Below are 16,554 nucleotides of genomic sequence, written 5' to 3' on the forward strand. Positions count from 1 at the left end.
CGCGTGAGTTACTAATAAACTGATGGTTTTCCTGCATAAAGCATAGTCTGACCTTTCTCTTATTCTGCACGTCACTTGAAGTACATATTCCACCAGCTTTCGTTCACTCCATAACGGTGCGATAAACCTCACGTTACATATAGACTTCTGAATTGCATTATCTCCTTTTGCAACAGTTCCTCCCAAAGCTGGCGGCAGGAGAAGAGGAGGAAGCCCAGTTTGAGGCTTTCCATTATTGGCTGTAAAAGAAAGCCTCAGGTTCTGCCTTTCACCTCTGATTGATATTTGGTCTTGACTCGGGCATGAGGGGGAGGCAGAGGGGGGACGTGACAAATGGCGAGAAAAAGGGCTGAGGCGGGAAAAAAAGGAGCTAATAAAAAATATGCCATCATAAATCTTGAAATACTAACACTGGAATAACAAAATAAATAAAAAATACCCTGCCATTTTAGATTTGGTATTTTCTTTTGCATTGTCCTGCAGGTTTGCTGATTTGATGTTTTTACTGAGACAAACAAGCGTATCCAGTGTTACACGTGCATGGGATGTCGTCCTCACATCCTCCAGAGACGCTCGGTAATTCATTTAGGAACATAAGCAGCGGGGCATGTGGAGGGGGGGGAAAAATAATCATTCCAATTTGAAGAAAAAGCCATCAATCACGCTTTAAGAGCTCTTCACTCAGCTTGAAGTGCATTTCATAATACAGAGAGCTACCTCTTTGCAGGGAATCTGCATGGTGACAGCAAACTCTATGCGTCATGCTGGTCTTTCCAACCGGGGTCATCATTTATCACAATGAGCTTTGTTCTATGATACAATGCTATGTGCTAAAGATGCTCAATCAGATACATTATGTCTTGGGAAAAAAGAGATGACTCATGAAGATTGGGAGAAGCAGCTTGTTAATAGAGATCAAGAATGAACTTCATCCCTGTAACAACGGAACAAATACAGTGCTATGCATGGTGCTTTTCAGATAGCCTATAGCATGCTAGTTAGCCTAATGATTTCTCAATGCAAATCAAACCAGCTAATAGGCTAACTGAAAAGGCTAACCCTGATTTTCTCTAGGTATGTGAAGGGTATGTGAGGATTTGGATTTTATTTTAACTCAAAGGCCCATGTGACTTTATCAGAATGCATGGTATAATAACTGGCCTTTAAAAACAAAAATCTGCCTGCCTCTATGGGAGTTTAACATAGGGGTGCCCATACTTATGCACCCTGTATTTTAATGAAGAACATTTATTTCTTTATGATACATTATTCATGTCCCAAAAGGTAGGATTTTCCTCATTTGTTGAATTAAGGCATTAAGATCAATTCCCAAAAGATGATTTTTATTCCTCGTTTTAGTCAACTTTAGCATGGGGTGCCTTAACTTATGCATGAAAACCTGGTTTGATTTAGTCAACTACATCACAACAAGCATGAAGTGTGATATATTCCATATTTCATGCTCGGGCTAAGGCAAGATTCATCCTGTTATTGAGCACAGAGATGTTGTGATAAAGGATCACGAGGCTATACAGAAGAAAAAGTGAGTCAGACCCTCGGTCATATCTGTGTAACAGCTTATCGTTTTAGATAAAAAAAGCATATTCATAGAGAAAGAAAAAAAAGTCTAATGGCTACAAACACAAAAGAGGAGCTCTCACTCTCGCTCCATTGGCCACAGCAGGACACGACGACTTTAAACCACAGAAAGATGACAAGCTTCATCATTATTTATAAGTATGCTCTCTAATAAAATGATGTTTTATAGCAAAATGCTGAAATTATTAAACCTCATCAAGCGCCTGCTGATGACACAGTGTGTTGAATTCAGGGGGAAACAAAAGGATCGCTCTCTGAATCCACTCGCTGCATTATCTCCCGTCTTCCGCCAGCACCTTGGCCAGATTAATTATCTTCCATCAATTAAAGGAGCAATTATATTCCAACCTCCTTCATATGCTAATGAGTCAACTCGGGGATGGGAGAGGAAATTTGTAAGGGCCTCCGAACGGTGCTGGCGAAGAGTCGGAGGAAGTAGCGTCGTATCGAGGTAAATTAGGATTAACAAAGAGCCCGTTAGCATTTTAGTGTTCACCTAATGAGTTCACAGTTCATCGTTTAATACGTAAACTAGAGACGCTGTCTGCGTTTCCACACGTTTCTTTTTTACTCAGCGAAATTAAGTCACTTCGCTGCTCCTTGAGAACAATAGACTGAAGGGTGGAGCAATCAATACGTTTCAGCTTCAGCAGCATTCATCATGGTGGCATGTATTTTAGGTAATGACATCCAGGAAGTGCCAGATTGGGATGCCAACAAATAAACCCAAAGACCTGATGGTTCGAGTTTGACTTTTCTGATCTGAAAACTACATTTAAGATCACTAAATATAGTGAAATCGCTTAATATAGTGAAATCGCCTAATGTAGTGAAATCACTACGAGCATTGATTCGACTAAATGCTGCGTAAAACCCATTAATAGTGACTTAATCTCATAACAGATCTGTTTTTTAGGGTTTTTTGAGCATGTTCAAAGAAAACAACCTCTAGCTTACAGATGCACAGCAGGGAATACAAATCAAGGGGAAGCTTCCAATACTTCCAAAGCAGCGGTTGAGCTGAGAGAGCAAAAAAGTTCCTCTCATTTCCAACCAGTCAAGCTGTGCAATAATATTCTTTAGCAAGATGTTGGTATGGAATGGTATCTAGGGAGAAACGGCTATTCACAATCTGTCAAAACACATGAGAAATATGAGGTGGCAAAAAGGAGGACGGAGCGTTTTCACCATTTTGTCTACTTGTTCCCCTTCCTCAAGCAAACACACCTCATCGCTGCCTCCGAACATGAAAAGCAGGTTAACGGCATCATTCCCGGCTCATTAGCTACGCTGACTGCTGCTACGCCGCATATCTATTTCATCACCGCTCCTTTATTATGCCCTGTTTAATCTGGGACATCAAACGGTGTACCTCGCAAAGAAGTCATGAAACCGCACATTTTTATTTAAAAATGAATATCGCTTCCAATTAACGCGGCGAGGGCGCTCGTTACGACTTTAGTGGCGCTCGTTAGAAGCGCGTGGACTCTGATCTGTGTGTCCCGTGGCTCCCCTGTGAGAGGGCCTGCAGGCTGTTGATGATCACGGGAGTGACGTGTGTTTTGATGGTGGATTGGAGTTGTCCATGGGTGGTTGATGATAATATTACATAATAGTGGCTGCATTCTGATTCTGAATCCAGAACAGAACGGGGTGGCGGTTTCCACTTCCACCGTCCTCCACCTTCTTTGGGGAAAAGTTCCTGAACTAATCATCTCAGATATTAAACAACATTACAGAAATATTAAAGGATACGTAAAGAAAACTAGGAACTATAACATTTTGGATTGCTGTCTGCCCCACGACTCCTACCTTACCAAACGGCATTAAAATTGGGCGTTTTTACTCGGTTGTAAGGCTCATTTATTGTCATTTTACAGGTTGGCACAAAAAACAGTTGAGTTTGCAACATAAGACGGACAGAAAACAGGGGGAAAACTGCTCTGAGGTCTGCTGGTATGGCAGCTGACACTATGCTTGGGTTGGGTATTGTCTTCCCAATATTTTTAATACTCATATATGCATTTAGGAAAACTAAGGACAAAGTTTGCAGCATAACCTTATACGTTTGACAAGATGAGGTTATTGCACCTCTTGTTAAGTTCCTTCAAAACTTTAATGAAGTCAGCGGATCGCTTCAGATCAGGATCGCTTTCTGTAAGGAAATTGGAAATCATACAGACGAGCATGGTCTTGCACCATTAATGGCACCCACTGAAGCAGCGGACAGCATACAGAAACAGAAGACGGATCAAAAGAACCGAGTAGTTCTTCAATCTTCAGACTTCGTCAATCGAAGATAGACAATAAATATATTAATCGCAAACTCAGAGGAAATCAATTCTGCCGAAGAGGAGAGCAGCCGAGGTAAAGAGCAACTCCAAGTTCCCAAGGAATGAGAAGTTGAGTAGCTCAAGGCTAAATAGTATCTTGTAACTTACGGGCAAAGTGTACCAAAAACTACTATGTAACTTAATAAAGCAGAATCCGCCCCAAAGGTTGCATTATTTTTCTCTACAACATGAAATGCAAAAAAAACAAATCGATCACCAGCTTTTCTTTTAAATAAAACAGCCAGATAACCCTGATCCACCATCCACTGTCTGCACTGCTTTACGTGAGGCATTCACACCTACAGGCAGACTGGATGTGGGGAGAAACCCAGAGAGACGCAGGTAGACGAGCGCACATCTTCCTAAACAAATAAATTAATCATAAAGTAGAAAGAGAGATTAAGACTTTTCCTTCAAGATGACGTTTTGAGGCGAGAACATGATTAATGGAGTCTGTCTTTGTGTCTTTAAAGGGAAAAAGCAAACACTTTGTCTGACCCTCGGTGCACCATGGTGATGAAATCTAACGCCCCCCATGTAAGCTCTATGATGAAGCTCATCCAGACAATAGTTCCATTTTAAATTAGCATTTTTAGAAACAAGTGACTCTTCAGATAAAGCAAATGACCCCCTATGGAGACTGTGTATGTGGATCTAATTCCAGTCACCTCGTGTGTAATTAGCTGTGTGTGCTGTGTCAACCACGTCTGTGGGAGTGTCGGTGGCAAGCAATCTGTCACCCACTTTGGGTTCAGGCTTAAATATTTCAGCAGCCTGGAGAAAAAAAAAAAAAAAAAAAAGTGCTGAAGTGGCTGGTGGCGGAGGTGAATTCCACTACTTAGCAATTAAAGCAGCCCAGGAGTCACGGAGAGACAGTGACGTTATTGACTGCGACACTTCGGCAAAACTTGCAGGGATCAGCTTAAAAAAATACACTTTTTTCTGTCTTTTTTTTCTTTTAAAGACAACCTGAAGTCACTTTTTGTTTCCCCCCCCGGATCAAAGTGTAAAAACAATCACCAGACGCCGCACACAGAGCCAGGAGCAACAATGAGCGGATTCCTTTTTTGTTTTGAAACGCATTCAATAGAAATAGATTTGCATTTCTGCCGTCGCACTGCAGCAAATCAGCCTCCCTGTACGTCTGTCAGTAAATGCCACTGTTTAAACAACTCAACACAAAGCAAGGCAGAGATGCAATCAAAGGATTAGCAGCAGAAGAAATGTCAGACGGAAGCGTCTTTTACCTGTGACGGAGAGCTCGGTGGTCCTCCGCACCAGGAAGTTGCCAAACTGTAACTCGCAGGTGTAATTCCCAATGTCGTCTTCCCGTACGTCCTTGATGGACAGAGTGTCCCGCCTCATCTCGATGGTCTGCCTCCACTGCTTTGGCTTGCATTCCTTTATGTAGAAACACAGGAGAAAGATGGAGGATGTGGCTTTCAAGTGTAACTAGTTTGAAATCAGCGGGAAACAGACTTTTTACTTGATGCGAGGCTTTATATTTCGTCTGAGCTTTAAGCATATCGGGGCTAAGCCCGCAGAGACTCCTTTGTTACTAAACATGCTCTCAGAAAGAACTGCGGTGGTTCTGGTAGAGAGACCTCGTCTCAAATGATGACAGATTTCAAACATTAGTTTGGCGCAGAACCCCCGTTTCCCAGACACGATTACCGTTTTGGGGGATTTAATGGATGCGAGTTTATCATTCTACAGTGCTGGATCGAGCAGCTTACATCCATTAGCGAGTTTACGGAGTTTTCAAAGTGGTGAATTACCCGTCGGTTGCATTGTTGATGCTAGACTGAGTGTAGGAAGACTTTTAAGGCACACAGTACCTGAGGCGAAAGAAACTGGGGCACGGTGGGCTCGGCCTCGCAGAATTCAATCAGCCCCCTCTGACAAAGTGAGAGCCAATAACCGGAGGGCGTGGAGCCCACAGTCATTATCTGCCATTTTAATTTGATTCAGTGGGAAAATGAAGAAGCGTTTTGGCCAACTCATCCGGCGCACTTGAGCTTTTGATGTATTGGGTCCCGAACCTCGCCGAACAGCTCTATCAAAGTGGCTTCTGGGAGGCGGGGGGAGTTACACTGTCGGCGTCACGACTTAAGGTTTATTAAAGGTCAAAAGAGAGGAAACAAGTGTGTGAAAGTACACGGCAAATTATGTATTTTTCTTGGGTGTATATTCATTTTATATATTTATGACTGAGGAATGAGGAATGAGATCCTAATATAGCAAGCCATTCTTCAGATAAATAAAAGAAGAGCCCATGAAGTATCTTTTTAATTAGAATGAAAAAGGTTTCACATCTCATAATGAGCATAATAGATTTTAAGGTGATAGAAAAGCCCTTTGATTCAACAACATATTTCCCTTCTGCATTTACAAAGGAAATGAAACCGGCGGCGATTAATTGCGCGAGCGGTAAAAACAGGACGGCTCACCTTGTACCACACGATCTCGGGCTCCGCCTCCGGCTGCAGATAATCCTCGATGCCCGGGCAGCTGATGTCTTTGCTCTTGCTGAGCTCTGCCGTCTCGAAGAAGCGCATTTTGGAGTTGTAGCAGACGTCCGTGTCGTTCTCCGCCACCGTGAGCGACATGGATACCTTCATGCAGTATGTGGAGTTCCTGCGAAAAACACAGAGAGTGTGTATATGTAGATTTAAATACATATGGGGCAGGAATCCGAAGCGACAGCCTTGAATGCCAACAGCTTGTTCATCCACGGTGGGATAAACATTTCATTGTGCTCGGTATTGCAGTCCACCTGCAGGGATTTGTTGAAATCCTGGCCCAAGTGAAGATACGGCGGTCCCGTTGGGGTCATTAATGGCACAGTGATTTTCAGATTGGATCTGCTGCTTGGATAATTCTTAAACAGGAGGCGGGAGTCAATGAACGCATTGATTCGCTGGGAGAGTTTGGCGATCTGGAGGAGGGGGGGACGGTCCTTTCGTGATCAATGAATCCAATAAGAGCACCTTTTCCCCGCTCAAAGTGGCTATTAAGACTGTCACAATTGACAAGCACTCCAGGCCGACTGCGGGGGAAATCCCCCCCTGGTTAAAAGACCAAACAAATTGGCAGTGTTTAGGAAAATCTCATTGCTAATTTTCCAACTAAAGCTGGTTACACAAATTGAGCTGAACCAACAAACAATTACAAACATGTTAAATCCTTACATAATTGCGTGGCATTAGCAGCCTCGTGGATTAGTACAACACACACTGGTCTTAGCAACAGTGTCGGCAAACAATTCCCCCCTCGCCCTCCGGACTGGCCGCCGCCCCCCCCTTCCCTCCCTCCCACGCTTACAGTGAAGCCCGGATGCAAATGTGACATGATGTGGAGATTATCCCAGACAACTCCTACCAGATGGACACCTGTGCAAATGAGATCCCATGGGTGCTCTCTCTTCCCTGTTAAATATTCTGGGCAGCGCTGATAAACTCGCCCGCTGGATGGGAGAGAGAGAGAGAGAGGGGAAAGTGTGTCATCTGCTCCGCATGAGTGATCGATGGCGCGGGCCAACACTTTGTCCTACGATGCCTTTCCAACATCTCACATCCATCACGGGGCCTTTTGGGCCTGAAGGGGGGGGAACCGGTGATACCGGTCCTCCTCGCGCAGCAGGTATCATATCCATAACGCCAATCCAAACCACTAAGCAGGAGAATCATCCCTCTGCTCGCACACTCTGGAGACTTTATCGGCGCGGACGCCTGTGCTAACGTGTACCGCAGATGTGGCGATAACGACCCGGACGTTAACGCAGTGTCTGTCAAACGTGTCAAACTGAAGGGGGGCGATGCAATGTTGCGGCAATGACAGATAGCATCCTGCATACATCAGCCGGGAGAAGTGTCAGGCTGACAGCTGCTGTACAAGGGTGGAGGGGAGGCGGAGGACTCGGGCTGCAACTCGTGGCAAATGCGGTGAAACGATGTGCAATGGTCAGTTAGGAGTGAAGGGAAGCCCATTCCTGCAAGGTAAGGGTCCATGTATGAAGCCACAGAGTCAGATCCCTCCAAGCGACCCTCCCCACCCTATTTTTATGTCATTCTATTGGCTGCCAATGAGTCGACCGCACCGGAGGATGAAATCAGATAGAACCTGCCCTTTCACTCGGCGACTGTTTCGCTCCGATATTAAATAATAGGCGGCGGGATTGATTTGAAATTCCCCGGAGAGTCCGTGGCACCTGTGGGGAAATTAATGAACTAACTTAATGAATCTCTTAATTAAAAATAACCTCCTCTCTAATAGAAATTGGGCGATGAAATAATTGCTGATTACTCATTAGAGCTTACTTTCGACTAACAATAATGTTCTCGGAGAATTGTCTCCGCCACAAAGTGAGAGGTCCAACGATTCTTTAAAGGTTACCTTGAAAAAATATATGCATATATATATATAATTGACGCAAATCTCATCTAATACAACACAGAAATGTGACAAAAAATGCAGTTCTCTTATTGAAGCATTTATGTTTGCAAGATATGCACTAGATTGAAAACTCCTGACAGATGAGACCATCAGCCTTTTCTGAGGATACTGTCACTGTTAATGCGGCGGCATCCCCAATGTCTTATCTGCTTAAACGGCTCCTCAATCCCACCAGGCATGTCCTCCATCACTGCAGCTTTTTATAAACGTCACAGAAATATGCTCAGTGGAGATACTGCCTGAACATCTGCCAAACCGTTACTATGCCCTCCGCTATGTGTGTGCAGAACTAATAGTAAGACATAACGCTGGGTAAATATACATAGCCAGAACAAAGGTCCGATCATCCTCATATAGTGGGAAACGGGACCAAACCAAAGATTAACCCAGACCAAGATAGTGCCTGCCACAGTTATCCTACATCAGTGTTTTATGGTCCCTGCATTATTTATGGCCGGAGCGAAGGTCACAGTGAGCGGTGGGAAGAGCTGGGCTCCTACCTGTTCGCCCCGCTCATAACTCACCTGTCGGCTCCTGCACCAAGCCCGGGATGATTAAGCGTCCCCGGCTCCCCGAATCTGATGGTAGGCCAACTTGCTCCTACTTAGCCTCTGTCTAGGACTGTGGCACACGTCTGCCATGCTCCTGCCTTAATTATAACCCATCCACCTCTCGCTCCCCTTCCCGTTTGTCCTGCTCCTCTGTTTCTGCTTTCTGATTTGAGATTTCTTGAGAAGATAAACTGCAATATGAGGGGAATACCATTAACGCAGTAGTGATTTACTGATAATCTCTTACTCTTTAGTATTTAAGATGAGCTACAGACCTGGAATAATAAAGGGCTAACATGCATATGTAGTCCCAGTTAGTGCTAATATTTTACCATTACATTTGAGTCACAGAGTTAAGCTTCTGTGTTATTATTTATATATTTCGAGGTGCATATATTTATTGCAGCAAACACATTTTTTCACATCTGATTTTTTGTTCAAAGATCTATGGGGTTATTTTTTGGGATGCTAAGCTTCGTGTATGGATTAGGTGGTAAACTAGAGCTAGCACTAGCAAACGCACACAAAAACACCACCTATAAAACTACTGCTCTAAATATAGAAATATCTGCAATAGCCTCTCATCCTCAAATCCTACATTAACTGAAGACCATATGTTGCAAAAAAAAACGGAGAATTTACGTGTCTCAAACCGACAGCGGCACTTCACGCGTGCAAAAGTCAGTCATTTCCTCGTTGGTGCCTTCAGGGAACTCATTTCCCATTCCACGACATCCTCAACTCATCTTTACGCTTGCAAACTGATTCCATAACAAGCACAAACAATTTGTCTCCATTGTATTCTCTTCTAACTCCGTCATGACCTTATTCATGGGTTCCCGGGTCCCTCTGGGTGTAATGTATGAGCAGCCATGCTGCTATGCATAACAAATACAGCCTCGTGCTAGCTAGCTCTTGCACTGAGGCTATGGGCAAAGTCCAACCAAACACCGGAGCTATGTGACCAAATTGTACAAAATTAACATTGAAACCATCACTTTCCTGAGCTGTGAGTTTGCGGCGGGAATGATGGGTATATTGCGGATGTCTTGGAGCCTCATGTTCAGGGCAGGAAGGGAGGGAGGAGGAGGCTGCGGTGCCAAAGTGATTGCGCTTGGGGAATGGTATTTCTGACATTTGTCTGGCAGATAAAAACCACCATCAGATATGAGGAAGAGAAGGTCAGTGTCCCTGCATTCAGATAGCGACGGTTTGGCATCCTGTTTGATGACTCGCTCCGCTCAGGTTGGACCAGGAGAGCCAAGAGGTCGGCTATACTGGGAGGTGGGAATAAAAAAAAAAACCTGGCTGTTATTTTGCCCTCTGGGGTATGTTCAAATATTGAAACGAATAAAAAACCCCTTCCGTTGATTCGTCTATGATTAACAGAAAATCCTGACGAATAGACACATATGAAGTCGGTCATAGCCTGTGTGACCTTCTGCTCAATTGTCCTGGTTAGTCATGCAGCTAGTGACGACTGATTCGAGACAAGAGGTCGCCCAGAATAACATCTCCGCGGACTAACTTCTCTCCCTCGGCTCCCTGTAGCCAGGAGCCCTTCTGAGCTCGGCTTAATCAAATGGAATCGAGCATGGAACAAACGTCCAATCAGAAGGAGCGTGAAGGGCATGCGATGGAATTGGCTGAGACTGTAATGCAGGCACACGGTGGATTAAATTTATATTCCAATTCCTCAAACGAGGACCCAATGTACATCAACGGGCATATAAACGAGATATCTAGAATATACGAATATTTGTGGTATTCAGGTTTGGGTTTTGAAAGAAAGATTGATCCAATTCTAGATTTTCTTTTGCATTATACGTCAGAGGATAACATATAGTTCCAGATTATGGTTGTAACCAGGATGTATCCAAACAGAGTAAGCCCATTTTTTTGGGCTTCGTGCTCAGGGGGCTTAAAAAAATGTAAGGAATTGAGAGTTGTGACGAGGTGTCTCATGAAATCTGCTTAGAAATACCAACGTTGATCTCTCACTTTGAATAATTCAATGTCTAATCTTGCTCGCATTTGACGCAACCAGTCAATAAATGCATGTGGTTCTCTATAATACGCTGAGTGCTGATCAATGCGAGGGAACCGAGTCGCTCCTCCGCCGCATGCCAAATACCCGATATCGGTGGATTAAAAAAATTCTGAAATGTCCAAGTTGAGCGCCGCATGAATGGGGAAAGAGGAGACGCGCTAGACTTTGGCAGCTACAGTTTATTTAATGCCTCATACATACCATAATAATTCATCCATGGCCATCTGTCAATGTCTGCTCACAGAAATGAAACGGGGAAACAAAAAACAGACCGGAGAGAAGTAGAGAGGGCGAATCATGCTCCACGCTGCAATCAGTCTAAGATGGAGAAGTAGGGACATGATTGTGGGCAAATCAAAGCAATACATGCTGATATCTCTGAATTGTGTTCTAGAAATGAATATAAATCCAGGCCATTAACTGACAAATAGGTAGGACAAATACTGATATACCATAACGCACACTATCCATCTGCTGTATTCAAGCTTCTGACTGAAATGATTCTCTATTATGATATTTGTCTCATCCGTGTGCTACTGTAGATGGAAGGCTGTTATCCGACGTCCACAGTGAATATCTGGCCAAGTTCACGCTGCAACATCACAGAAGCACGGCGTGAAAAGGTGGACTGAACCCAAACACCTCCCCATACATCATCAGACAATGGCTGCTGGAAAACCACCTCGACTAACACACAGAGAGCTGCCCAGACGCTGTGTCCACAGAGCAGCCCCTCCATACAGGTGTGAAGAATATACGGTCATCAATAAAGCCCGGCTGGTGAATGAAGCCGCTCCGCAAATCCATATCACACAATTAACGGAAACCCCACCTGGCCGCTGTGAATCACCGCCGCCACACGTTTGGCACCAACTCTTTTATATCCTCTTAAAGCAGTTTGTGGAGGACGCTTTTCTTTTGCCTCCTCCCATCAGTCATTGCTGAGGTGTATCAGTGCTTCACCACTTTGTTCCTGATATATTTCTACACATATTGGATGGATTTTTATAGAATTTTGCAGAATTCTTGTATATGACGTCGTTAAACCCATTAATTGTATTTATTATAAACAAACAAAATATGGACATGCATGGCTCTTACACAAAGTATAATGACCTACATTTTCATCTGGCATCAAGCTGTTAAAGCCTCCATTCTGACGGATCTTCAATCACTTTAAATGTCTTTTCTGTTGCCTGTTGAGTGAAAAATACGTCTCTCGATTCAAATAGTTTTAAATGTGCTCTGGAGCTCGAATTCAAAAATGATTAAAAGAGAATAAAATCTCGAGATAAAGACGCCAGATGTTGGGGGAATTGTTGGTTAATATTAAGTGGAGGGAAAATGCATTTTTCACTTCAAAAAAGCCTCAGCCATATGCCTCTGCACTTAAAACCAAACTCCAATAATAAACTAATAAACAGCCCCTCCTCGGCGAAGCTGTCCGACAGATTCACAGCTAACCGATTGTCTCCTGCCAGGTAGCTCCCAACACAAACACCACCCTCGTATTATACATCATCCACAACCCCTGGCAGCACAAAGCATCCCTGCTGCTCCTTTGTCGAGCGTCTCTCATTGGCTTTGACAGCTGGGCTGGATCAACTGGACAGGCCCCGACTCGGCCTGAATGACAGAGTGTTCCAGACGGCCCATTCCGACTGTCACTTCCCTGAGAGATCACCAGTCACTCCTGCCCACGAATATTAACACGGGCGACGCGGCGGCGGTCCGGGACGGGCAGGAGTCGGTCCCCAGGGTTTCACAGTGTGGACGTGGGCGCCAGCTGAGGAGCAGGGGAATCAGGCTGAAATAAGCACACACACCCTCCTTTGTTATCTCCCCCAGACAGCCCAGGCATTGCAGGACATGCAGGAAACCCATTAATAAGGCCGGGTCAGTGGCAGCTTCCCAACGCCGGTAAACAGGGCGAAAGAAGAAGAAGAAGAAGAAGAATTAAATCCATGCAGTCGTGAATTCAGATTCATCAAAGCCAACAACTAAGCCCATGTAAAGCTGGGGAATCAGCGAACGCTTACTCAAACCTTCACGGACCGGAGACCCCACGCGCAACTTTTAAACACACATAAAAGGTGATTAGAGTGATGTGTTGCGAGGCAATCCGAGGAATCCCACGAGAGAGTGGGAATCTTGCATGTGATTATATCAAAGCAGAAACAGACACGGAGTCGGTTCAGCATAAGAAAAAAAGGCTCGTCCTGATTCCAGCTGTGAACACGATGAGAGTCGTACATGTCAAAGACGAAAACAACAACGGAGCGTCATCTAGCGAAATACCCTCATCCTACTTCCACGTTTCTTTCCCTTTCTCCTGTCACAGTGATACAGCTTTCACTGGGCTTTCTTTGCTTTCATAGCAGGTATTAGCCACTTTGTAATGCTAATAGGCTTTCAGAGACACTAGTGGTCTACGGACCCAGATGTGTGTGTGTGTCACTCGACACTAAGTGACACACTCTGCCACTGCAGATGTTTTCTCTCTGCATATGACGGACCTCCTCCGGGCATCACATCTGAAAATCCTCGATTGGACACACAGCGCTGCTCATCTGCTTCCCTACGCTCCGCTACTGTATGTGACATGAGCGGCCCCTCATCATACGTCCATAATGCATGTGGATGTGTGTGTGTGTGTGTGTGTGTTTGTGTAAGCAAATGAGACAGGCATACATGCTCTGAATGTTTAGTTTGTGTGTCAAGTCGGCCTGCTTTTACATACAGATTGGAGGCACATTAAGTTCATGTCAGTGGCAGCTAGTCTCAGGGGAGCGGAGCTGTCTTGTGTGTGTGTGTGTGTGTGTGTGTGTGTGTGTGTGTGTATAATGATGCCCTCTGACAGCCTTAAGTGCAGCTGAGCAAAAATACACAGCGATGTGACAAGCGCAGGCCGTGTGTGTGTGTGCGTGGACGGCATGTTGAAGGAATGCGGGGAGGCTGGGAGCGGGAAGTCACAGGACCTAATGTGGGGCACGAAGGCGAAAAGACGCTATTTGCATGGATGTGTTTGTGTGAGGGTGCAGCACGGACAAAGGGACATTAATGTGCCCACACTGTGAAGCTTTCCCCAGTGCAATGACACCTGTGATGGACAGCTGGCAGATCTCTTCCCCTGTATCTGGAGAGCCTGTGTCTAGATGCCGTATGAGAATCACGCCATGAATTTGCAGTGGAGGATCTGCAACAAAAAGTATGATCCTCGAGGAAATGATTAAAGTTAAAAAGGTGTGCATTAGAGTCCGACCGATAAAGGATTTTGAAGGCCGATACCGATACAAATGTTTCCGATATATCGGCCGAAACATTATTTTTTTTTATTTCAGAAACGCGTAACACAACATTAACAGATTTCCCTAACATTAGTTATTCGTAGTTATTTATGAGTCTTCACTAATATAATATGATAATGCAGTTTAAAAATAAACTTGTTTATTTTATTGTCACAACGGAACAGAGGAACATCAAAATATATTAAAGTTCTGATAAATAAAATGTATAAAAATACAAATTTAAAGTACTTTGAACAAAAACACAATAACAATAACCAAAAACACAAAGTTACCAGTAATTAAAGACTTGGTGAGCTTCATAAATATAACTTCCAACAAGACTGGAGACAAATTTCAAGTTCTATAAGGATGTTTTTAAAATATTCATTTATTATAAATGCAGATACCGATAGTTTGGAAAATGCCTAATATCGGCCGATAATATCGGCACGCCCATATATCGGTCGGGCTCTAGTGTGCATATCTCCATAACTGCTCATCCGGTCTACTTCGGACTCGGCAGGCGTATTGCTGTGGACCAAAGGAAGGAAAGGCATGCAATTAAGGATCGCAACCTTCGCAAACAAGATATAGCGCTCTGTGCAGCGGCGGGGGCGGGCCCTATGTATATAGGGGAATGCTTAAAGAAACAAACCAGTGTCGTATTCTTAGGATTTCCATAGATGACTAAGAAAGCCAAATGATAATATCGCTATCGTATCCAACAACAGCATGAAGCCGCCGCCTCGCTGTAATCCTCATTGTGCCACCCTGAGTCCTGAATGGGACGAGATAAATGGAGAATGATGACAAACGCGCAGTGAAAGCATCCTTTCTCGATGTTGTATGAGGACAAGCGCATCAGCGACATCCACGCATAACATTCTTGGACACACCATCAATGCCCGCCTGGAGACGATGACGACAACGTCACGGGAGCCCATCGTAACCCGGGATTGAATTGTTGTAGCACGCTCGAACGTATGAAATGCATCCAGTGAGAGATGATTTATTGTTGCGCTGTGATTCATCCGTTCCACCGCTCAGCGCTCTAATTCCCGAGGTGCCTTCATGTTTCAAAAAAAAAAACGGGGTGAGGATCCTCAAGTGAGAACGCTGCCAAGAGCCTAATCCAAATGTGATATGTTAACATATGCGAGCGCTGATCGTCTATAGGCCCCCACGCTGCGGGAACAAAAGAGAAGAGCAATCCTGCGATTTGGCGCCGGCGACTGGGAATTGAAATGAGTCACGTCTGACGGAGCGGCGCTGCGACGTGGTTGTGAAAGAATCGGGATGAACCCATTCCTGCAGTTGTTGAAGACGCCAACGACGCTCGGGTGAAGGGACGAGGGGAGAATAAGGTTAATAGCTCAGTCTGTTAGAGCAATAGTTTAAGTGGTAGCCTATTACTGCAAAGACACTTCATGTGACATGGATGTCATTGGGGGCGTTTTCCTAAAGTGTGCTTCCCTTTAACCTCTGACCCCAGAACTGTATATGCTAATACAGGACTATAAATCTTATTTGATGGTTAATGTTGCCATTAAACTAAACACTTCTGTTAAACCAGCGTATGTTGCTGTATACAGCTGACTAATGAGCCCGTACAGAGGAAACGCCCTTTACCTACAAGGTTAATAAGTTAGAACTATATAATGAAGCGTGTGCACACAATGCAGCTTATTCCTTCAACTCAACTGTAGCAAAACTGACAGTAAACACGTCGTGACAAATTAATCTATTCCCTCGTATCTTTTTTTTTTTTCTTCTTCTGGTGTTTAATTTATGCAGCTGGTGGATTTCACTTTCGGGGGAAATCCCATGAAGAATCATCACCTGAATCTGCACAGTCAACCGGTTCTGAAAACAACGTTTTTTGTTCCAACTCATCAACATCACGTTAAATATAATTACATCAGCGTTCTATTCAATCACACAGGAATATTCCCCCAGCTGCGCCGCATTGTTAACACTCCATTTGAGTGGTTGGAAAGAGAAAAACTCCAGAAGTAAACATGCTTGTGCTGACTTTGAACTTGGGGAAAGCAACTATAGACAACAATAGTCCACAGAAATGCCTGCAGAGAGAAGAAACCCTGTGATGGAAAACTATTGTTATGTATTTACATGATGGGTAAATAAGTGTTGCCCCTTCATTTGGAAGTGACAAAGCAACGCGACTCCAAATCAAATCTCGTGGCTCCGCTCGCCGCATGATTACACAATAACTCGCAGCTGACTGATTGTCTACCTCCGGAAAAACGCTGACAATGGCG

At 44.3% G+C, this 16,554-nt stretch overlaps 1 protein-coding gene across 2 annotated transcripts in view; it reads right to left on the bottom strand.

Annotated features, from left to right (window-relative positions):
• Positions 1-16,554, bottom strand: part of LOC311009730 (interleukin-1 receptor accessory protein-like 1) — a 151,401-nt gene that overhangs the window by 79,111 nt on the left and 55,736 nt on the right. For both annotated transcript variants that reach the window (XM_084004077.1, XM_084004076.1), the window contains exons 4-5: positions 6,383-6,569; positions 5,180-5,333 (exon numbers count right to left, since the gene is read on the bottom strand). In XM_084004077.1, the coding sequence (XP_083860203.1) occupies positions 5,180-5,333; positions 6,383-6,569 (341 nt within the window). The remainder of the gene's footprint in view (positions 1-5,179; positions 5,334-6,382; positions 6,570-16,554) is intronic.

Source organism: Eutrigla gurnardus (assembly GCF_963514095.1).
Source record: "Eutrigla gurnardus genome assembly, chromosome: 24".
Classification (NCBI taxonomy): domain Eukaryota; kingdom Metazoa; phylum Chordata; class Actinopteri; order Perciformes; family Triglidae; genus Eutrigla; species Eutrigla gurnardus.